The sequence below is a fragment of the Lissotriton helveticus genome, chromosome 12 (assembly GCF_964261635.1).
Source record: "Lissotriton helveticus chromosome 12, aLisHel1.1, whole genome shotgun sequence".
Classification (NCBI taxonomy): Eukaryota; Metazoa; Chordata; class Amphibia; order Caudata; family Salamandridae; genus Lissotriton; species Lissotriton helveticus.
In genome coordinates, this window is record NC_136073.1 from 822303412 (window position 1) to 822329048 (window position 25637).

A 25637-nucleotide genomic window follows, 5' to 3' on the forward strand; every position below is an offset into this window, starting at 1 on the left:
ACCGGGACTTATTGTTGGGAACCAGAATTTATTTTCCCTCATCAGACTTTGACCCAGAGCAGGAGAGTGAAAAACACAAGTGCGGGAAAGAAGGAGAAAGAGAAAGATAGAAAAACTGTGACAAAGAAAAAAGCAAGAAGACCATAAAAGAATGAGAAACAGGGGCCAGTGGTGGGTAAAATGGGCAGGAGTTGGAATCAAGACTAGGCAGCCTTGGCATTTGGCACCCCTGAGATTTGATAACGCTGGCACTGGGCTCCTAAGCAAACCTTTGGGCCAACACTTGTTCTTTTACACATTAAGCACAGGCGATGAGAGCTCGGGGACAGCATGTCCGGCTGTGCATGAGACGTGAGGTGGGGAGTGTTAAGAGCTGCACAGGTGTTACCATAGGTATTGTATTGTATTGTAATTGCATTTATATAGCGCTTACCTTTGCTTGTCCCGTCAGGCCCTCGCAGGACTGTGCACTCATCGATGCTTCCGAAGGGCTCGAACATTTTCCGGACATCCTCGTCTGTCTGCTGTTTACCCAGCATTCCAACAAACAACTTCCTGTCTTCTGGAGAGAAACAGGAAATGATCAGAGAACGTTCCAGCACGTGGTGAGTAGAGAACAACAAAGGTGATCAGGTGTCAGGAGGGAGATCGGGAGGGTACGACAGAGAAGATATAAAGAAAAGGAGAGAGAAGAGAGCACAAGTAAAGGAAGTGAGGGGAGCGGGAGGAGAAGCTACGGTAGGAGGTGAAGGAAAGATAGTGAAGAACATGAGAAGGGAGAAAAGTTATAGAAGGGAGAGGTTAAAAAGAGATGTGCTAGAGCAAAAGGAAATGAGCAAAAGAATGATGGATTAAACCCATTGCATTGTCCATCATTCCGTCCATCAATTGTTTCTTTTGCATGTGTCACCCTAAGTGGGAAGGGTATGCCCAGACGTGGGTCCCATGCTCACCACACCACTGGATTCAAGCTAGCCTGGCTGATGAAGGGTGATGCCCTGAAACCGGTCCCAGGATGCTTGTTTCCGGTCCAGGGAGGACCTGGCTTGGCAGTTCGGGCTGGACTGTTCCAATAAGGGACAGGGTCAAGACTGATTTGCATATGGCTGGGTCTAAACTGTGGTGGCATGGTGAGCAAAAGAATGATGGATTAAACCCAGATCCTTGTGACTGGGGCTGAATGATTGCATTGTCCAGCATTCCGTCCATCAATTGTTTCTTTTGCAAAAGGAAATTAGGGAAAATACCAGAATTAATGAGGACTAGGATGGGCGTGAAAGCAGAACTAGAAAGAAAATCAAGTGGATAAAGAAAGTTAAGACAAAAGAGATGGAGGGAGAAAGAGAGGGAAGGTGAGAAATTGAAGGCATGAGTACAGGAAGTTAGAACAAGAGAGAAGCTGAAGGGAACCAGGCACGGTAGGCAGAAAGGTAAGAAGCTATAATAACGTTGGGAAGGTGTAGACAGAGAAGACAGACTCTCATAGAGAGAAGAGACTGAAATGTACAAGCAAGGTAGGTATCAGTTGAGAGATAGGGAATGCTGGAATGGAATGAAAGGAGAGCCTTTACTGGAGAATGAGCAGATGATTAATAGAGAGGGCGCGGAGGGCTTAATACCGACAGGCGCGATGATGTAACAGACAGGGAGGACATGTGTTAATAGGGAATGGGAAGATGATTAATTGAGACAGGGGCTTTCATAAAGAGGGTCGTTGCACTGGGGAGTGGGTATGCTTCAGTGAAGAAAGGGGTGCTCGAATGGAGAGGGAAGAGACGCCTCAATAAAGCGGCAGATGGCAACGAGGAAGGCAGAGCCACTAACAGAGAGACGGCACAGACAAAATAGAGATTTGTGGAGGATGGAAGGGCTTGAATAGAGAGAGGAGAGGATTTAGCAGGAGATACTTTAATAGAGAAGAGAGAGAGAGAGAGAAGGAAGGTTAAATAGAGGGAGGTGTTATTGGGGACAGAGGTTACAACAGAGAGAGCAAGGGTCAGAGAAGGGGGATATATCAGAAGAGACTATATTGGAGCTGAGATTAATAAAAAAGAGGGAGAGGTTAAAATATACAATATGAGCGCTATCATGAAGAAAAAGGTCTGCAATAAGATGGAGAGGGGTAATGGAGGGGTGCAGGATACTGTGAGAGAGAAGTGAGGCTGTAATAAAGGAGGAAGTATGTAATAGAGAGAAAAGGCAATGTAAGATTACATGAGAAGTATGTAATAGGGAGGTTGGCAAGACGGGGTTAAACTACTTGAAGGGTAGCGGATGTAATAGAACACAAGAATAATACAGTTGTAGAACAGGCTTTTACACAGAAAGGGGCGTGGTTGTAACAGAAAGCTAGGAGTGGCTGTAATAGAGTAAACGTTGGCTGAAATGGAGAGGGAAGAGCAGCAGTGATGGAGAGCAGGTTGATAGAATCTCTTTTCTCTCTATTACAAGCAGTTCTAACACAGAGATTGAAGAAACAATGAGCATGGGGCGAGTCACCCGAAAGCACTTTCTTAGGCCACCCTCCTAGTAGCTTTAACTACTTCCCACCACACTGAAGATAAGCATCCCACCCCTAACGCTATAAGCGTCCAAAGGATCACCTATTCACACTGCGCACAACAGCTCACCGACACCAGGATGCCATCATGAAGCACCTGAGCAAAAACAACCCTTTAAAAAAAAAAAGTCACAAATCTCCTTTCTCCTTACTAGACTCTAGGTCGGCGTAAGACTCCTAGCGGAATACACTCCACATCTAGGTGCTGAGCCATCTCCTGCTCTACGTGTATTTATTTGTATACCTCTAGTCAGCCCCCAATGTATCTCGAGCATATATTGAATCCATATTCCCATCCCTGGTTACCACTGACCTCAACCCACCATCACAAATGTACCTGATGCCATGCTCTGTGACGTGGTTATGCCACGGCCTTCTAGTCATGCGGTAGGGAAGGACTAGTTGAAGCTATTGTCTCATGATCTGCCTAGTATGAATGCTTTACAAATACTGCATGTGTAAAGTAATCCATCCCTTTCACAGGGTCCAGTCCTCACTATATACATGCTGCAAAAAATAAATATAAATACACATGTCCCAATCTTTCGAGCACACCCTGCCTTCACCATTGGAAGAATGATAGGACAAGTGTCCCACTGGCTCATCGCTGTCTTTGTCCTATTCCACCTGTATCCTCCTGCCCTCACTAGGGGTAGGCTGCTAGGGCAAGCTCCTGACCACCTACCGCCAATGCTGCCTGCACCCGCCTGCCCTAGCTATAGGCAGAGACAAGACACGGTATCGCTAACACTGCCCTTTAACCCCTTGCATGTGGCACACATTTTTGCTCTGTGCGGGCGATTTGAATAGTGGGTGGGATTCGGACGTCCCCCAGCCGTCCTCCGCACACGCCCACCGCGACTTAGGACGGCCGGGGGCCGTCCTGAGCATGCAAGGGGATATTCCCCTATGTTATGCGGCCTCAAGAGGAGTGACCAGGCATGATGTCTCTAGTTCAAACCCAAAGAGAACAGAGGATGAACAGAATGATGAACAAATCAAACATTCACCCCCAGTCAAGAGATCTACTTCAATCCCCTCAACAGCCCCCACCCCCCAATCCACCACAACCCTCTTGCCCTACCCTCAAGAAGAACAAGAGGGACAGCAATACCTCCTCTGCTCTCGCTGTCCGCCGGCTTCACCTGGATGGGGCGATTCATCTGGAGGGACAGAGAAAAACAAGAACATGAGGTGAGTGAGGGCGGTCAATGAAAAGAAGCCTTGACATAAAGATCAAACACGGCCATTACATCCAAAAGTGTGTGGGGCCAGAAGAGCGTGGCCAGACTCCTGCCTGACATAAATATGTAGTCCTAAATATTGTTCACAAAGATAAAGTTGAATTGGAGGTAATATTAGAAAATTACACCCAATGCACCTTTGGGTTAGAGTGGTCAGAGATTTTTGTAAACAAGTTTTAGGACACTGAGTTCATGTTAAAAGGTAATTTCTGTTAATGACATCTCAAATAGAAGCAATCCAGAGCTTTCATCGTCTGGGTCTAGTAAACTCATGCCCCCATCCAATAACAAACATTAGTACCCCGCAGGGAATGAACCGATTGGCTCAACCCACCTGGATTTTCAGAATGTTAGGGCTACTACCTGTTTATTGCCTGCATTCTATGTTCAATGTGAGGGGCATGAAGAATTTTTAGAAAGGGGGGTATTTATTTTCCAGCGTTGGGCAGAATTGGGGCATGGGTGCTCACTGCCCGCCTGCCATCCTTGTCAACAGGTGTAAATTGCCCCTCGCCTTCATATGCGCCCAGGCCCAAAACTGACAACCAATCAATGAATAGTGGTTAACAACTTCTGCAGATTGTTTTAGACACCGTTACCACCTTGAGAACTGAGTAATAGTACTTACAACATCCAAAGTACATGATTTTATCTCTGGACAGCAGATCTCAAGCTGTGAGTTGCTCACCAGGTCCTGGTTTACTCTTTGAATTCAGCGGATGAATGAATGAATAAGGGTTTTATAAAGCGCATAGCTACTCCTGTAAGAAGTGTCCCAGCGCTGAGAAGTCAGAAGCAACTGAAGAAAGCAGAAAAGAGGAGTCTAAAAAAGACAGGTCTTCAGATTTTTGCAAAACTGATGCTCTGACGGAGATTACCGCAGCGGAAGGGAATTCCAGAGTTTAGAAGCAAGAAAGCAAAAAGATCTTCCGCTCGGGCGAGCTTCCTTGACTCTGGGCACCTGCATTAGTAGTGCCTCAGAGGACCTGAGGCACCTCTTGGAGAATAAGGAGGTTAGCTCAGCCTTTATCCACGCTAGCTGTAGGAATGCAGGCCCCAGAATTCAAAGAAATAAATATGTCTGGGCGAGCTAGTCCCCACCAGCTGAGGACAACTTCAGAACTCTGAAACAACTATTGTGAGGAGTAGAGTAGTGGAATTCCTGAGAAATTGATTGATAATCAGTAGGAAAGGGCCTAGTTTGAGTAGACATTCAGACATGCACTCAATTGTTTACAAAAAGCAGGGGCAAGTATGATGGTCAGGCTGCTTCAGGCAAACCCAGTCAATAAATATACATCAATGAATGTAGCCCTCAGTCATGGGCCAGGGTGCACAGGAAGGGTTGGGCCATGTTTTAAATAATGATGGTGTTTTATTGTGGAAGTTTCAGGTCGCGTTCCTAATGGTGCATCTATTTACTACTACCACTGCACTACAGTAAACAGTGCACTCTCAGAGCCCCTTTCTGTGCAGTATTGATGCGTTACTTAACAGCCAACAGATATGAAGTTGCAAATACTCAAAAGATTCAACACTGCCTTCTTTGGACGTCAGTTACATATAACTGGCAAATTTCATAGTTGTTTTTTTAAACAGTAGTGCTTTTTCAGTGAATTTTTAAGGTTTTTCTTATTGTAAATTTAAATCTTACCTTATTGTTAACATATAACTCCAATTTAAAATTGTTTTTTCCAATCAATTTCATTTTTTTTAAAAGTAATATCTTAATATGATAAGTTTGCAACCAACCCCTTGCCAACCATGGTTTTGTCTGTGTGCGTGAAGGGGTGTTGGCTGCAGGGCCTGGCCTGAGGTCCAACCCTGTGCCCAACCCCCACAAGAGCGGCCATTGTGTCTCTGTGCACAACCTTCAGCTGTGAACAGGTAGAGTTGGCTGAAAGGCCTGGTGGCCTAGCCAGGCACCACGCCCAACCCCCGAAAGTTAGCCAACACCCCCCCACCCAAGCAGCTATCTGGTCATAGACCCCCCACAACTCATTTTTATGTTTTTTAAAGGGTTTTTTGGCCCAGAAAAAGTCCAACAGGTGACGTTAAGCAATTTTTGTTGTTGTTACCAAGGCGAGCCTTGCGGGACAGACCTAACAATATTTTGTTTGAATGCGATATTCATATACAATGACCTTTCCTTCAATAAGCGTGACTTTAAATATTTGATGCTTCGGTCCTGCTTACAGATACAGTTTGGTGTATGGTGAGACAGACCCTCTGTTCCCTCAAGGCTTATGTCTTGTGGGTCTGTATATGTTTGTGGTCATTTGTTAACACACCCAGTAGGCGGTTTCTACTCATCGTCATACTGATGGAAAGACCCCCAAAGCTTGGAAACTCTAATCCCCTGCACAATTTAGTCCAGAAACAAAAAAATCTGAACTATTTAGTTAAAAAATCAGTGGTAGAACAGAAAAACTCTCTGGTTAATTATGTATAAAGTTCGCAAAAGGGAACAACAGTTTGTTACGCACATGGGTCCCACAAACAATCTTTCATTGCTAGTCACTACTATTTTTCTAGCCATAAAATGAATTTGCAAAGGTGGAACCCTCAAACCAATAAGTATTAATGACAAGAAGGGGGCACACCTCATATTAGAGCAGCTCCTTCCTTGCAGTGCCTTCATGAATTGATGAAAACATGCCTGTTTTAAAATACATTTAGTGAATACCATGTAGATGAAATTTTAGGATTAGCTGTTTTTTCTACTGATGAGATTTTAATTTTTAAAAGGTTTTCTCTCATCTGAGGATTTACAACGATCCTCTTTAATATGTTATCCATCAAGTTAAAAATATGTATCTCATGGTCTAATCATTTCTATTCTTTCAGTGTGTAATATTGTTTTTCCTTTAGAACCTTTAGGGTAATCATATTGTTATGATGAAATATTGGTGACATTTATTTGATTCCAACACCTGCTGGAGTTGCCTAGTAACAAATGAGTTTGCCAATGCTGCAGACTTTTAGAAATGAATAAACATAAAAACACAATGCTCTTGACATTCACATTAATGATATCGGATACATTTACGCAGGGACACGTGCTCGTAGATGGACAATATAATATTGTTTTTGCTCTAGGTAGGAACTCTTTTTTGAAGGGAGATTAAAAAACTCTAATCTAAATCCAATTGTTTTAGACACTAAGCACATATGAAAAAAACAGACTGGAAAAAATTGCTAAATTGTAGATGCCAAAACAGGCTACCAAAAGTCAAGCTCACTAGAACGTAAGTGACTTTGCCATAATCCTGCCACGCTTTCATAGGGTAGGCACCTCAAGGAATGTTGCAGGGCTCTGTAGGCCATGTAGAAGGCCAACCTACTCGTACACTGGGCCACTGGAATTATGCAGCAGGAGAGGAAGAAATGTTGCAGCAGGCTGACTAAATTATGCAGTAAGGAAAAGCAAATTAGGCAGCTTAATGTGGCACAATTTGTGGCAGTTGTATCTCATTATTTTGCCATTTTTATACAAGTTAACACTGTCTGGGCAAAGGTTTAATCTCATTAGTACCACTTTGACACCCAAGTATAGAAGTAAGCAATAGAAAGGGGATCAATCATCCTATGGGGAGGGCCTTCCACTGCTCTGCAACACATGCAGCTTCAGTGTTCGCAACTTTTGATCAGTTTGAGTTAGATTAGAAACAAAAGTTAGTGGGTACATTCTGCAAATTATGCAGCCGATGGTGGATTGTGTGGCAAATGCTTCAAATCCATAATTATGTAGAAATCGCTGCAGGGTGCTAAACTACATCATTCTAGTAGCCTCGCTAGTCATTTCCCTGTGAGATAATCAATACTGACTGCAAGAGGTGAGTCTTGGCTGACGATCAGTCCTGCCCGTGGGTGTTAAGGGAACAAACAGTGTCGCTACATTTTGGGAATCCTGCCGGTTTCACCTCCCTAGGTTCAGGTGCACCTGTAATAAATTACAGTTACTTTACACTCTGTGTATGACTCTGTTTTATTTTTCAGGCTCTCGTAATCCGCGACATTATGACGTCACTCCGCGAGAGTATGACATCACCGTTGGGTGCGATAAACACACGAGTATTCTTTTCCATGCCAATCAACCCCAGCCCTCTGCCTCGCCTCCATTTCATCCTCCCAAGCCATCGTCAACCCGAGATATCACCTCTTTCCTTCCTCTCACACCCTCGCTCCCTCTCACCTGCTCCTATTGTTCTCTCCCTTTCACCCCATCTCTCCCCGTCACTCCATCTTTTACTCTTACACCTGTTTTACAATTCCATTCCTCTCTCCCGCCTCCTCCCAGACACCCACACTTCTTATCCCAGTTCTCTTCCTCCTACTTATGTCTTCTTTATATTTCATCACTACCCACTGCCGACATTTTCCCCCTCAGCCGCCCCTCTCTTGCCCTCCCTCACTCTCGACCCATCCCCACTTGCCCTAACTCTCCTGTCCAATCCATCTTTCGCCTCAACCATGTCCCTCCCAACTCTCGCATCCCTCTCATCTCACCCTTGCGTCTGCGCCCCCACCCGCTTCCTCTCACACCAGAGGTGTAAACAGGGTTCCCTCGGACCGTTTCTACCATTAGGCAAGACTAGGCGGCCGCCTAGGGCGGCAAAAGGTGGAAATGGTTTTAAATTTCAAATCAAACAGCGAAAAAATTTAGCAAATTGGGAGAAAAAGCGAGGGGCAGAATTTTTCAATTCTCGCCTAGGGCGGCAAAACACCTACAAACGGTTAATGCAAGCAGGCCCCCTGCCCCAAATAGCTTACTAAAAGAAAACCACAAAAAGCGGTGTATGGTTTCCCTCAAAGCCGCGGCCCCGGTGCAACTGCTCCTGTTGCACTGCCTGTCTCCCCTACTTCTCTCGCTGCGTCTCACGCTCCACCCATCTCTAGCTCTCCACCCCACCCTTCCCTGCCACCTGTACTTTTTAATGCACCCCCTACCCAGTTCCCTCACTCTTTTTCCTCCTACGCCCTTCCCTCCCACTCACCCCACTCCCTTTCAACCAATCTGCATGTCACACCTTTCTCTCGCCTCTTTGTTCCCTCACACCATCTCCTTTCCTCCCCCTTTCCTTCCCCTTTCCTCTCTGTCTTTTCCTCGTTTCCTCTCTCTCTCCCTCGCAGTGTCCTCTCCCTCACCCCTCCCCTCTCCACCCCACCCCCGTCACCCCTCCTTTTCTTTGATTCCCCCTCCCCCTAAATCTAGCTCTACAGAAAGCCAGTCAGATCCCTCTCAGCGGCTCCGCTGTCTCTACCCCCCTCCCTACCCCCCCTCCCCTTCCCGGGTCATCAACATCAACAAGAGCGGACCCCCCCGCAGGGATCCCCCTCCCGCCCCTCGCCCGGGATCACGAGTCAGAGATATGAAGCCCACGGAGCGGATGTTTTATTCATGCCCTGCCCTGGATTGAAAGTTATTCTTTCAAACTGGAATGCTGCACTTTGATATCTGGGAAGTGACTTGCGACGCGGGGAGCGCGCGGGGGTCGGCCCCCGAGACAGGACAGGGGCGCTGTGCACGAGTCTGCCAAGCTGGCAAGGACTCCAGGAAGAAAAACACATCTGAGAAATGTACTATCTCAGTAAAATGCTGTGGAAGAAGCACCCTACCCCCCCCCCCCCCCCAAGAAGTCTTTCCACACCGTACGGAACAAAGACTGTCCCTGACGTTTCTATTCACTGTATCACTGCATGGAACAAAGAACTTCAAAGACATTTCTATTCACTGCATCACTGCATGGAACAAAGACTGTCCCTGACGTTTCTATTCACTGTATCACTCCGGTGAACAAAGACTGTCCCTGACGTTTCTATTCACTGTATCACTGCATGGAACAAAGAACTTCAAAGACATTTCTATTCACTGCATCACTGCATGGAACAAAGACTGTCCCTGACGTTTCTATTCACTGTATCACTCCGGTGAACAAAGACTGCCCCTGATGTTTCTATTCACTGTATCACTCCGGTGAACAAAGATTGTCCCAGACAATTCTGTCCACTGTATCACTGCAAGGAACAAAGAACTTCAAAGACATTTCTGTCCACTGTATCACTGCAAGGAACAAAGAACTTCGAAGACATTTCTATTCACTGTATCACTGCATGGAACAAAGACTGTCCCAGACAATTCTGTCCGCTGTATCACTGCAGGGAACAAAGAACGTTGTAGACATTTCTATCCGCTGCTATCACTGCATGGAACAAATACTGTCCCTGACGTTTCTATTCACTGTATCACTCCGGTGAACAAAGATTGTCCCAGACAATTCTGTCCACTGAATCTCTGCAAGGAACAAAGAACTTCAAAGACATTTCTATTCACTGTATCACTCCGGTGAACATAGACTGTCCCTGACGTTTCTATTCACTGTATCACTCCAGTGAACAAAGATTGTCCCAGACAATTCTGTCCACTGTATCACTGCAAGGAATATAGAACTTCAAAGACATTTCTGTCCACTGTATCACTGCAAGGAACAAAGAACTTCAAAGACATTTCTGTCCACTGTATCACTGCAAGGAGCAAAGAACTTCAAATACATTTCTGTCCACTGTATCACTGCATGGAACAAAGAACTTCAAAGACATTTCTGTCCACTGTATCACTGCAAGGAACAAAGAACTTCAAAGACATTTCTATTCACTGTATCACTCCGGTGAACAAAGACTGTCCCTGACGTTTCTATTCACTGTATCACTCCGGTGAACAAAGATTGTCCCAGACAATTCTGTCCGCTGTATCACTGCATGGGACAAAGAACGTCGTAGACATTTCTATTCACTGTATCACTCCGGTGAACAAAGACTGTCCCAGAAATTTCTGTCCACTGTATCACTGCATGAAACAAAGCACTACGAAGACATTTCTATCCGCTGTATCTCTGCATGGAACAAAGAACTTCGAAGACATTTCTATTCCCTGTATCACTGCATGGAACAAAGAACTTCGAAGACATTTCTATTCACTGTATCTCTGCATGGAACAAAGAACTTCGAAGACATTTCTATTCACTGTATCACTGCATGGAACAAAGAACTTCGAAGACATTTCTAATCACTGAATCACTGCATGGAACAAAGAACTTCAAAGACATTTCTATTCACTGTATCACTGCATGGGTCAAAGAACTTAGAAGACATTTCTGTCCACTGTATCTCTGCATAGAACAAAGAACTTCGAAGACATTTCTATTCACTGTATCACTCTGGTGAACAAAGACTGTCCCATACATTTCTATTCACTGTATCACTCCGGTGAACAAAGATTGTCCTAGACATTTCTGTCCACTGTATCAGTGCTTGGAACAAAGAACTTCGAAGACATTTCTGTCCACTGTATCACTGCAAGGAGCAAAGAACTTCAAATACATTTCTGTCCACTGTATCACTGCATGGAACAAAGAACTTCAAAGACATTTCTGTCCACTGTATCACTGCAAGGAACAAAGAACTTCAAAGACATTTCTATTCACTGTATCACTCCGGTGAACAAAGACTGTCCCTGACGTTTCTATTCACTGTATCACTCTGGTGAACAAAGACTGTCCCATACATTTCTATTCACTGTATCACTCCGGTGAACAAAGATTGTCCTAGACATTTCTGTCCACTGTATCAGTGCTTGGAACAAAGAACTTCGAAGACATTTCTATTCACTTTTTTTTTTTTTTTTAAGTAATTTTTATTGTAAATACACTTTACCCAGGCCAATAGTTACGCACATTCAGTATCAATCACAGTGCCACAGTCTGGTATGTCAACATCTCGTGTACACAGCCTGCAGGCCCACATCCCGGGGGCCGGGCGGCAGCAATGGCTCCGCGCCCACATGCCTGGTGTTTCTTCTACAGGAGTATTGTCTCGGATTTGTGTGTGTGCCTACTTTTCCGTCCTCAACTAAGGAAACCCTGAACTCCCCCCCCAACTCCCCCCCAGTTCAAAGATTCTAACCCCCCCCCTGTTCCCCCCCCCCAACCCACCATCCGCACAGGAGCCTCTTGAGGTGTACCTCTAACCTTGGACTTCAGGCTTTCCCTTCTACCGGTCCTCTTAACTCCAGTTTATTGTAATGTGCTGTTCCCGGCCACGTCTAGGTCCTCCCCATCATCCACCATTCCACTATCCCTGAGGCCTTGAACCATTACCTCCCAGGCCGTTGCTTGTTCTAGCGCCCTTTCATTAGCAGTTCTGCGCGCCATCTGATATCTATGTGTGCTGTCGCAGGCCGCCCACTTCAGAAATTCGTTGTACCACCTCTTATGCGTCGGGCCCGTCCTTGCCTTCCAGTTTCTAGTTATCTCACGCTTGGCTACCATCAAAGGTGCGTAATCCCTGCCTGCTTCTGTGCTCGGTTCCAGCAGCGCCGAAATGTATCCTGTTCAAGGGATAAATCCCGGGCGGCGAGTTTCTGTCCTAGAGCGATGTAGGCTAGTATGTGCCGTGGCGTGCCCCGCAGTCGCCCATCTTCTGGGCCCCGGTAAACACGAGCTACCTCTTGCGTAAAGATCTGCAACTGGGCAGCGAGGTAATAGAGCTCATAATCAGGGAACGCCAAGCCTCCCTCATCTTTCGGGCGGGTGAGTGTCGCCAGCGCCACTCTACATCTGCCCGTCCCCCACAGGAAGGTAGTCAGCTGGGATCTAAGTCGACGGAAGAAGGAGCTGGGGATCCAGATCGGGAGCGTTCGAAAGTAATACAGCAGCCGCGGGAGGGCCACCATTTTTAACAGAGCTATCCTACCAGCTATGGACAGGGGAAGCGTGGCCCAGAATGCCATGCTGCCCTTCAGGCCTCTGACGCATCTCTCCACATTACCCTCGAACAAGGCCGTCGCTGTGTGATAAACGTAAACTCCAAGGTAATGGAGACAAGTCGGCTCCCAATGGAGTAGCGGTCTGTGTTCTGGGCGGGCCGCGTCCTCCTTCAATGGAAAGAGGCACGTTTTCTTCCAATTAACCCTCAGTCCCGACAGGTCACCAAAACGTCCCAGCAATTCCTCCGCACCATCGAGCTCTATTGCGTCATTAGCAAGGAACAACAGGAGATCATCGGCGTACAGCGATATAAACTGTCGCCCGTCGCTAGCGAGCACGCCTGCGAAGTATCGCCCCCTGCGGGCTTCCACCGCCAGCGGTTCGATCGCTAATGCGAACAGTAATGGGGATAGGGAGCACCCCTGCCGGGTGCCCCTCTCTACTGGGTACTGTCGGGACACCAGGGACCCAACTCGCACTCTCGCCACTGCCGCTGTATAGAGCACTTTCGTCCAACCGATATAGCCTACGCCCAGCCCGAAGCGCTCCATGACTGCATATAAATAATCCCACTCTAGACTATCGAACGCTTTTTCTATATCGACCGAGAGGGCAAGCGGGGTTCCACTCCTCTCTCGCAGATCTTCCATAAGTCGGATAAGCCTTCTAATGTTTAACGTCGTGTTCCGGGTAGGGATAAAGCCGTTCTGGTCCACGTGGATCAGAGTGGTCATGTGCGGCAGGAGTCTCGATGCTAGAATAGAGCTTAAGATTTTATAGTCAGCTGTGAGCATCGAGAGCGGCCTATAGGAGGCTGGACTGCTGCCTTCTCTGCCAGGTTTCAGCAGCGGGATGACTATCGCTTCCCGCATCGATTGGGGGAGTCGACCCGTGGTTCCCGCTTCCTTGTACACAGCTAACAGCCGCGGCGCCAAGGCGTCTACAAATTTGCCGTAAAATTCAACGGGCAAACCATCTATTCCTGGCGTCTTATTGCGGGCCATGGACTTAATAGCTCTTCTAATCTCCCCTAAGTCGATGTCTCTCCCCAAATCCTCCGCCTGCTCGTCCTCTAAGCACGGCAGGGTGAGGTCGTCCAGGAAAGCCTCTGCCTCCTTCCCTCGGTCGCCCGGGGTGCTACTATAAAGTTTCTCGTAGTATCTCTGAAAGCCGTCCACTATGGCCGACTGGGTGTAGGACAGACTTCCCTCCTCCTCGGCAATTTGCAAGATAGGGGAGCAGCGTTTCGCGGGGTTAGCAAGCCACGCCAACAAAGTGCCCGATCGGTCGCCTTCTACATGAGATCGCAGCGCGTATGCCCGATGATCGTAAGCCCGTAGCCTCTCTACTTCAACCGCCACCGCTTCCCGGGCCGAGCAAACCGATCCCTGCAGCTCCGGCCGGCCCGGTCGGTCTCTCTCCACTACCCTCAGTTTGGCGTCTGCCCTCTCTAGGTCGGTCAACAGTACCCGTCTCGTGCCTACGACCTGCGTAATGCACTGTCCCCTCACTACCACTTTGAAGGCGTCCCATTCCACTGCCCTAGAGGTCGCTGAACCCTCGTTATTGGCAAAGTATTGTGCCAACCCCTCCTCCAGTGCCGCCCCGAGTATCGGGTCTTCTAAAGTCTCCGGCCGGAGCCTCCAGGTTGGCACCCTAGGCTTTTCCGTCATCCAGTCTAAGTGAATTAAAAGCGGATTGTGGTCTGAGATCGTTCTCGTCAGATATTCCGACCAGGCAACCTGCGACAGCACTTCTCGTGTGCACAATATCGCGTCCAGTCTAACGTGGAGTTCATGCATCCCGGAGTAGAACGAGTAATCCCGGTCTGTTGGGTGCCGCGCCCTCCATGCATCAGTTAACCCCCAGCTCTCTTGCCAGTCCCGTCTACCCTTGGCTACACGGTGTACCGGGGAGTCTCTCAGGGGTGGGTGGGACCTATCTAATTGCACGTCCGCCACGGAGTTAAAGTCCCCTCCCATGAGTATCGGACCCACCAGGAAGTGCGCCAGCGTCCCCGATAGGTTTGCATAGAAGGTCAATTGGTCTATATTCGGGGCATATACACTGCATAGAACGATAGCTTTACCCCGCAATCTGCCCTCCACTACTACAAATCTCCCCTCTGGATCTATCAGCTGTCTAGTCATTTGAAAAGGCGTCCCCGCCCTCACCCAGATCAGAGCGCCCCTTGCGTAGGCCGAGTAAGAGGTGTGAAAAACCTGCCCCCGCCATCTCCTCTGTAACGCCACCCCTTCCTGCTTCGTAATGTGTGTCTCCTGTAAGAGCGCTATGTGGATCCCTCTCCGCTGTAGGTAGGCGTGCACTTTATGTCTGCGTTGCATCGTGTGTAGGCCCCTCACGTTCCAGGTCATGCATTTCAAAACATTCGAGTTAGCCATTGTCCCATAAGTCATGGTTCTCCTCCCCCTCCCTATATCCATTCCTGCGGAAGATGGTCCCTCCCCGTCCCCAAGCAGAACCACCCAATTGCTCAGCCCCTAAGGAATTCAAGGTCTGTGTCTGCAAATCCCCCCCATCACCAAACCCCAACTGTGGTGTTCCCCCTCCCCCCAGAACAGGCCCCAATACCGAGATATCAGACCCCATCCAAACTCCCTTAACTCAGAACTCCCAAGTGTTTAGTTCACGGCCGTAGCCGCAAGTGCCTTAAGGGCGTGCGGAGCGAGGCCTCGCCCAAAAGGGGGCTACATGACCCAGGTCCGCTGCCATCCCCCCACTACTGAGAACAGCGCATAGCCAGTTACCCAGCGCTCATGCCTGGAATTAATTCCCCCGTTAACCGGGTGAACCCCCTCAAGGCCCTCTCCCCCTACCCATCAGTCGCAAGTCAGATGTTCAGGATTTCTTCCGCTGTTTGCGGTGTCACCACCGGGTCCTTGGCACCGTGGACCCCCGACAGGTCCGACTCCGAGCCCGAGGCAGATACATGCGTCTCTGTGTCCGTGCCTCGTTTGGATTGAGAGCCCCCTTCTGTTCCAATTTCGATCACTGCTTGCAGCGCAGCCTTGCGCTCAGCCTCCGTTTGCGAAGCGGTTGGTCTCTCGGCTCCGCGACGACGCCTGCGCAGTCTTTGCGATTTGCGGGGACCCTCCGGCGCTCTTTCCCGCTCCTTTTCTCGCTCCTCTCGAACCTTGGCGCCATCCGTGCCCGCTTTGTAGGTTTCCCACCAGTCCCAAGCGTCTGCAGCCAGGTTGAAAAACATCGTTTTGTCGTCCACCACAATTCGAAGTCTGGCAGGGAATAGCAAGGAGTATTGGATGCCCTCCGTGCGTAGCTCCTTCTTGATCGTCAGAAAGGAAGCCCGCTGCTTCTGCGTCTCGAACGTGAAATCCGGGAACAGCGTGACTTTACTGTTCGCGATTTGGAACGGGCCATCGTCCCGGGCTCTTTGCAGGAGCAGGTCCCTGTCCCTGTAGTGCAGCAGTTTAGCCACGATGGGTCTCGGTGGTAGGCCAAGTTTGGGTGGGCCGGATGGGACCCGATGCGCTCTCTCCAGGGCAAAGAAGGGCGACAGGCCCTCAGGTGCCACTACAGTTCTTAGCCAATTGTCACAGTAGGCCACCAAGTCCGTCCCCCCTTCGCTCTCCGGCAGGCCTACGATTCGCACGTTGCTGCGGCGGCTTCTATTTTCCGCGTCCTCTGCCCGTCGCTCCAATACCTGAATCCGGTCTAGAGCCTCCGTGAGTTTGCCCTCAAGAGTTTTGTGGGCAGGAGCCAGGACTTTCAGGGCCCCCTCAGTCTCTTTTACCCTGTCTTTCAATTTGTCGTGGTCGGCACGGAGCAGGCCGAGCCCTGACGCCACCTGCGCAATATCATTATGCAGCGCTTCCCTCGTTGCTGTTATGGCCTCCAGGATACGATCTTGTAGCCTCTTCAGGTCTGAGGGCTCCCCCATGTCTCCTTCCGCCGTCCCCGAGGCCGCCGCTTCCTCCTGCTTGCCTCTCGGCTTCCCCATCGTGGCCTGCGGGAGTTCTCGGGGCTCAGTCCAGCGCTCGCCCTTCACACTGCCTCTTCAGCGTCGTGCTAGCTCTCTCAAAGCAAGGTCAATCTCCCCTGTCCGGGCATCCAGCGGTTGCAGGTAGCGTCGCTGGGTAGGGGTCAGACACGGGGGGATACGGGCGTGTTGCCCCGGGCCGTGGGTGGTAGGGCACCGATGTCCTAATGTCGCCGAGATCAGGTTCACTCCCAGCGGCCGCCTGCCGCTATCCGGGGGCGAGGCTCACTAGCCCTCGTGGCGGGAGTCAGCCAGGGCCCCCCAGCTGGCAAGTACAGTCACCCCCTGGCGTGCTTGCCTCCGCCGTTAACAATCCAGGTAGTCCCCAAATGTTCGCCGCTCTCCCCCCGCCTCACTTCACCCCCCCTGTGGGCTGCTCGGTGTTACGGCTTACCGCATAGTTCAGGGGGGGAGGGGGGAGCGTTCAGGATCCCTCCGGCTCGCCGGGTCTCAGCCGCGCCAGTCTGGGCACAGGGTGTCCGCAGCGCACAGCGCTCTCCACGCAGCCTCCGCGGGGCGTTCACCAGCAGCCGCTTCGCTGCTCCACGGAGCTTCTAGGAGAGGCCTCTACAGGGCCTCCGGGGGGGAGGGGGCACTTCTCCACCGGTTCCGACCCTCGGCGGGTCTCAGCTTCACCCCCAGGCGTCAGCCCTCGGTTCAAGCAGCCGGACGTTACAAGTCCGTCACTGCGGCCGCCATTTTGGGTGTTCTCCCGGCTCGGCTCTGGCTTCTCCGTGGTCCGGCGGAGGCCGGTCCTCCCAACGGCCCCCTGTCCGCTCCGCTCTCGCCCCACCAATGCCGGTGCCCGGATCGATGCTTTCCAGGCGCAGCGCTGGGCTCCCTGCAGCAGAAGACAGGATAATTGCGGGGAATAGGCGCGGAGCTCCGGGCTCACGCCGCCATCACCCTCGGCGTGCAAGCCACGCCCCCGACATTTCTATTCACTATATCACTGCATGGAACAAAGAACATCGTAGACATTTCTATTCACTGTATCACTCCGGTGAACAAAGACTGTCCCAGACATTTCTATTCACTGTATCACTCCGGTGAACAAAGATTGTCCTAGACATTTCTGTCCACTGTATCAGTGCTTGGAACAAAGAACTTCGAAGACATTTCTATTCACTATATCACTGCATGGAACAAAGAACATCGTAGACATTTCTATTCACTGTATCACTCCGGTGAACAAAGACTGTCCCAGACATTTCTATTCACTGTATCACTCCGGTGAACAAAGATTGTCCTAGACATTTCTGTCCACTGTATCAGTGCTTGGAACAAAGAACTTCGAAGACATTTCTATTCACTATATCACTGCATGGAACAAAGAACATCGTAGACATTTCTATTCACTGTATCACCCCGGTGAACAAAGACTGTTCCTGACGTTTCTATTCACTGTATCACTCCGGTGAACAAAGATTGTCCCAGATAATTCTGTCCACTGTATCACTGCAAGGAACAAAGAACTTCAAAGACATTTCTGTCCACTGTATCACTGCATGGAACAAAGACTGTCCCAGACAATTCTGTCCGCTGTATCACTGCATGGAACAAAGAACGTTGTAGACATTTCTATTCACTGTATCACTCCGGTGAACAAAGACTGTCCCAGACATTTCTGTCCACTGTATCAGTGCATGGAACAAAGAACTTCGAAGACATTTCTGTCCACTGTATCTCTGCATGGAACAAAGAACTTCGAAGACATTTCTATTCACTGTATCACTCCGGTGAACAAAGATTGTCCAAGACAATTCTGTCCGCTGTATCACTGCATGGAACAAAGAACTTCGAAGACATTTCTATTCACTGTATCACTGCATGGAACAAAGAACTTCGAAGACATTTCTATTCACTATATCACTGCATGGAACAAAGAACATCGTAGACATTTCTATTCACTGTATCACTCCGGTGAACAAAGACTGTCCCAGACATTTTTGTCCACTGTATCACTGCATGGAACAAAGAACTTCGAAGACATTTCTATTCACTGTATCACTGCATGGAACAAAGTACTTCGTAGACATTTCTATTCAATGTATCACTCCGGTGAACAAAGACTGTCCCAGACATTTCTGTCCACTGTATCACTGCATGGAACAAAGAACTTCAAAGACATTTCTATTCACTGTATCACTCCGGTGAACAAAGACTGTTCCTGACGTTTCTATTCACTGTATCACTCCGGTGAACAAAGATTGTCCCAGACAATTCTGTCCACTGTATCACTACAAGGAACAAAGAACTTCAAAGACATTTCTATTCACTGTATCACTGCATGGAACAAAGAACTTCGAAGACATTTCTGTCCACTGTATCTCCACATGGAACAAAGAACTTCGAGGACATTTCTATTCACTGTATCACTGCATGGAACAAAGAACTTCAAAGACATTTCTGTCCACTGTATCTCTGCATGGAACAAAGAACTTCGAAGACATTTCTATTCACTGTATCACTGCATGGAACAAAGACTTCGAAGACATTTCTGTCTACTGTATCTCTGCATGGAACAAAGAACTTCGAAGACATTTCTATTCACTGTATCACTCCGGTGAACAAAGATTGTCCAAGACAATTCTGTCCGCTGTATCACTGCATGGAACAAAGAACTTTGAAGACATTTCTATTCACTGTATCACTGCATGGAACAAAGAACTTCGAAGACATTTCTATTCACTGTATCACTGCATGGAACAAAGAACTTCGTAGACATTTTTATTCACTGTATCACTCCGGTGAACAAAGATTGTCCCAGACATTTCTGTCCACTGTATCACTGCATGGAACAAAGAACTTCGAAGATATTTCTATTCACTGTATCACTGCATGGAACAAAGAACTTCGTAGACATTTTGTATTCACTGTATCACTCCAGTGAACAAAGATTGTCCCAGACATTTCTGTCCACTGTATCTCTGCACGGAACAAAGACTGTTCCAGACATTTCTGTCCACTGTATCACTCCGGTGAACAAAGACTCTCCCAGACATTTCTGTCCACTGTATCACTCCGGTGAAAAAAGATTTTGCAAGACATTTCTGTCCACTGTATCACTGCGTGGAACAAAGAACTTCGAAGACATTTCTATTCACTGTATCACTGCATGGAACAAAGAACTTCGTAGACATTTTGTATTCACTGTATCACTCCGGTGAACAAAGATTGTCCCAGACATTTCTGTCCACTGTATCAGTGCATGGAACAAAGAACTTCCAAGACATTTCTATTCACTGTATCACTGCATGGAACAAAAAACTTCGTAGACATTTCTATTCACTGTATCACTCTGGTGAACAAAGACTGTCCCAGACATTTCTGTCCACTGTATCACTGCATGGAACAAAGAACTTTGAAGACATTTCTATTCACTGTATCACTGCATGGAACAAAGAACTTCATAGACATTTTGTATTCACTGTATCACTGCATGGAACAAAGAACTTCGTAGACATTTCTATTCACTGTATCACTCCGGTGAACAAAGATTGTCCCAGACATTTCTGTCCACTGTATTACTGCATGGAACAAAGACTGTCCCAGACATTTCTGTCCACTGTATCACTGCATGGAACAAAGACTGTCCCTGACGTTTCTATTCACTGTATCACTCCGGTGAACAAAGATTGTCCCAGACAATTCTGTCCGCTGTATCACTGCATGGAACAAAGAACTTTGAAGACATTTCTATTCACTGTATCACTGCATGGAACAAAGAACTTCGAAGACATTTCTATTCACTGTATCACTGCATGGAACAAAGAACTTCGTAGACATTTTTATTCACTGTATCACTCCGGTGAACAAAGATTGTCCCAGACATTTCTGTCCACTGTATCACTGCATGGAACAAAGAACTTTGAAGACATTTCTATTCACTGTATCACTGCATGGAACAAAGAACTTCGAAGACATTTCTATTCACTGTATCACTGCATGGAACAAAGAACTTCGTAGACATTTTTATTCACTGTATCACTCCGGTGAACAAAGATTGTCCCAGACATTTCTGTCCACTGTATCACTGCATGGAACAAAGAACTTCGAAGATATTTCTATTCACTGTATCACTGCATGGAACAAAGAACTTCGTAGACATTTTGTATTCACTGTATCACTCCAGTGAACAAAGATTGTCCCAGACATTTCTGTCCACTGTATCTCTGCACGGAACAAAGACTGTTCCAGACATTTCTGTCCACTGTATCACTCCGGTGAACAAAGACTCTCCCAGACATTTCTGTCCACTGTATCACTCCGGTGAAAAAAGATTTTCCAAGACATTTCTGTCCACTGTATCACTGCGTGGAACAAAGAACTTCGAAGACATTTCTATTCACTGTATCACTGCATGGAACAAAGAACTTCGTAGACATTTTGTATTCACTGTATCACTCCGGTGAACAAAGATTGTCCCAGACATTTCTGTCCACTGTATCAGTGCATGGAACAAAGAACTTCCAAGACATTTCTATTCACTGTATAACTGCATGGAACAAAAAACTTCGTAGACATTTCTATTCACTGTATCACTCTGGTGAACAAAGACTGTCCCAGACATTTCTGTCCACTGTATCACTGCATGGAACAAAGAACTTTGAAGACATTTCTATTCACTGTATCACTGCATGGAACAAAGAACTTCATAGACATTTTGTATTCACTGTATCACTGCATGGAACAAAGAACTTCGTAGACATTTCTATTCACTGTATCACTCCGGTGAACAAAGATTGTCCAAGACAATTCTGTCCGCTGTATCACTGCATGGAACAAAGAACTTCGAAGACATTTCTATTCACTGTATCACTGCATGGAACAAAGAACTTCGAAGACATTTCTATTCACTATATCACTGCATGGAACAAAGAACATCGTAGACATTTCTATTCACTGTATCACTCCGGTGAACAAAGACTGTCCCAGACATTTTTGTCCACTGTATCACTGCATGGAACAAAGAACTTCGAAGACATTTCTATTCACTGTATCACTGCATGGAACAAAGTACTTCGTAGACATTTCTATTCAATGTATCACTCCGGTGAACAAAGACTGTCCCAGACATTTCTGTCCACTGTATCACTGCATGGAACAAAGAACTTCAAAGACATTTCTATTCACTGTATCACTCCGGTGAACAAAGACTGTTCCTGACGTTTCTATTCACTGTATCACTCCGGTGAACAAAGATTGTCCCAGACAATTCTGTCCACTGTATCACTACAAGGAACAAAGAACTTCAAAGACATTTCTATTCACTGTATCACTGCATGGAACAAAGAACTTCGAAGACATTTCTGTCCACTGTATCTCCACATGGAACAAAGAACTTCGAGGACATTTCTATTCACTGTATCACTGCATGGAACAAAGAACTTCAAAGACATTTCTGTCCACTGTATCTCTGCATGGAACAAAGAACTTCGAAGACATTTCTATTCACTGTATCACTGCATGGAACAAAGACTTCGAAGACATTTCTGTCTACTGTATCTCTGCATGGAACAAAGAACTTCGAAGACATTTCTATTCACTGTATCACTCCGGTGAACAAAGATTGTCCAAGACAATTCTGTCCGCTGTATCACTGCATGGAACAAAGAACTTTGAAGACATTTCTATTCACTGTATCACTGCATGGAACAAAGAACTTCGAAGACATTTCTATTCACTGTATCACTGCATGGAACAAAGAACTTCGTAGACATTTTTATTCACTGTATCACTCCGGTGAACAAAGATTGTCCCAGACATTTCTGTCCACTGTATCACTGCATGGAACAAAGAACTTCGAAGATATTTCTATTCACTGTATCACTGCATGGAACAAAGAACTTCGTAGACATTTTGTATTCACTGTATCACTCCAGTGAACAAAGATTGTCCCAGACATTTCAGTCCACTGTATCTCTGCACGGAACAAAGACTGTTCCAGACATTTCTGTCCACTGTATCACTCCGGTGAACAAAGACTCTCCCAGACATTTCTGTCCACTGTATCACTCCGGTGAAAAAAGATTTTCCAAGACATTTCTGTCCACTGTATCACTGCGTGGAACAAAGAACTTCGAAGACATTTCTATTCACTGTATCACTGCATGGAACAAAGAACTTCGTAGACATTTTGTATTCACTGTATCACTCCGGTGAACAAAGATTGTCCCAGACATTTCTGTCCACTGTATCAGTGCATGGAACAAAGAACTTCCAAGACATTTCTATTCACTGTATCACTGCATGGAACAAAAAACTTCGTAGACATTTCTATTCACTGTATCACTCTGGTGAACAAAGACTGTCCCAGACATTTCTGTCCACTGTATCACTGCATGGAACAAAGAACTTTGAAGACATTTCTATTCACTGTATCACTGCATGGAACAAAGAACTTCATAGACATTTTGTATTCACTGTATCACTGCATGGAACAAAGAACTTCGTAGACATTTCTATTCACTGTATCACTCCGGTGAACAAAGATTGTCCCAGACATTTCTGTCCACTGTATTACTGCATGGAACAAAGACTGTCCCAGACATTTCTGTCCACTGTATCACTGCATGGAACAAAGACTGTCCCTGACGTTTCTATTCACTGTATCACTCCGGTGAACAAAGATTGTCCCAGACAATTCTGTCCGCTGTATCACTGCATGGAACAAAGAACGTCGTAGACATTTCTATTCACTGTATCACTCCGGTGAACAAAGACTGTACCATACATTTCTGTCCACTGTATCACTGCATGGAACAAAGCACTACGAAGACATTTCCATCTGCTGTTATCACTGCATGGTCAAATACTGTCCCTGACGTTTCTATTCACTGTATCACTCCGGTGAATAAAGACTGTCCCAGACATTTCTGTCCACTATATCACTGCATGGAACAAAGAACTTCTAAGACATTACTATCCACTGTATCACTGCCAGGAACAAACACTGTCCCAGACATTACTATCCACTGTATCACTGCATGGAGCAATGGCTGTCCAAGACATTTCTATCCACTGTTATCACTGCAGTGAACAAAGACTGGGCAAGACACTTCTATTCACTGTATCACTCCGGTGAACAAAGACTGTCCTAGACATTTCTGTCCACTGTATCAGTGCATGGAACAAAGAACTTCGAAGACATTTCTATTCACTGTATCACTGCATGGAACAAAGTACTTCGTAGACATTTCTATTCAATGTATCACTCCGGTGAACAAAGACTGTCCCAGACATTTCTGTCCACTGTATCACTGCATGGAACAAAGAACTTCAAAGACATTTCTATTCACTGTATCACTCCGGTGAACAAAGACTGTTCCTGACGTTTCTATTCACTGTATCACTCCGGTGAACAAAGATTGTCCCAGACAATTCTGTCCACTGTATCACTACAAGGAACAAAGAACTTCAAAGACATTTCTATTCACTGTATCACTGCATGGAACAAAGAACTTCGAAGACATTTCTGTCCACTGTATCTCCACATGGAACAAAGAACTTCGAGGACATTTCTATTCACTGTATCACTGCATGGAACAAAGAACTTCAAAGACATTTCTGTCCACTGTATCTCTGCATGGAACAAAGAACTTCGAAGACATTTCTATTCACTGTATCACTGCATGGAACAAAGACTTCGAAGACATTTCTGTCTACTGTATCTCTGCATGGAACAAAGAACTTCGAAGACATTTCTATTCACTGTATCACTCCGGTGAACAAAGATTGTCCAAGACAATTCTGTCCGCTGTATCACTGCATGGAACAAAGAACTTTGAAGACATTTCTATTCACTGTATCACTGCATGGAACAAAGAACTTCGAAGACATTTCTATTCACTGTATCACTGCATGGAACAAAGAACTTCGTAGACATTTTTATTCACTGTATCACTCCGGTGAACAAAGATTGTCCCAGACATTTCTGTCCACTGTATCACTGCATGGAACAAAGAACTTCGAAGATATTTCTATTCACTGTATCACTGCATGGAACAAAGAACTTCGTAGACATTTTGTATTCACTGTATCACTCCAGTGAACAAAGATTGTCCCAGACATTTCTGTCCACTGTATCTCTGCACGGAACAAAGACTGTTCCAGACATTTCTGTCCACTGTATCACTCCGGTGAACAAAGACTCTCCCAGACATTTCTGTCCACTGTATCACTCCGGTGAAAAAAGATTTTCCAAGACATTTCTGTCCACTGTATCACTGCGTGGAACAAAGAACTTCGAAGACATTTCTATTCACTGTATCACTGCATGGAACAAAGAACTTCGTAGACATTTTGTATTCACTGTATCACTCCGGTGAACAAAGATTGTCCCAGACATTTCTGTCCACTGTATCAGTGCATGGAACAAAGAACTTCCAAGACATTTCTATTCACTGTATCACTGCATGGAACAAAAAACTTCGTAGACATTTCTATTCACTGTATCACTCTGGTGAACAAAGACTGTCCCAGACATTTCTGTCCACTGTATCACTGCATGGAACAAAGAACTTTGAAGACATTTCTATTCACTGTATCACTGCATGGAACAAAGAACTTCATAGACATTTTGTATTCACTGTATCACTGCATGGAACAAAGAACTTCGTAGACATTTCTATTCACTGTATCACTCCGGTGAACAAAGATTGTCCCAGACATTTCTGTCCACTGTATTACTGCATGGAACAAAGACTGTCCCAGACATTTCTGTCCACTGTATCACTGCATGGAACAAAGACTGTCCCTGACGTTTCTATTCACTGTATCACTCCGGTGAACAAAGATTGTCCCAGACAATTCTGTCCGCTGTATCACTGCATGGAACAAAGAACGTCGTAGACATTTCTATTCACTGTATCACTCCGGTGAACAAAGACTGTACCATACATTTCTGTCCACTGTATCACTGCATGGAACAAAGCACTACGAAGACATTTCCATCTGCTGTTATCACTGCATGGTCAAATACTGTCCCTGACGTTTCTATTCACTGTATCACTCCGGTGAATAAAGACTGTCCCAGACATTTCTGTCCA

The 25637-nt window shown here is 46.6% G+C and overlaps 1 protein-coding gene across 1 annotated transcript in view; it reads right to left on the bottom strand.

The window, feature by feature from the left end:
• The window catches only part of LOC144799527 (CUGBP Elav-like family member 3), a 211944-nt gene that overhangs the window by 45131 nt on the left and 141176 nt on the right, over positions 1-25637 (bottom strand). The window contains exons 3-4 of the mRNA XM_078670896.1: positions 3675-3723; positions 434-562 (exon numbers count right to left, since the gene is read on the bottom strand). Of these exons, the coding sequence (XP_078527022.1) occupies positions 434-562; positions 3675-3723 (178 nt within the window). The remainder of the gene's footprint in view (positions 1-433; positions 563-3674; positions 3724-25637) is intronic.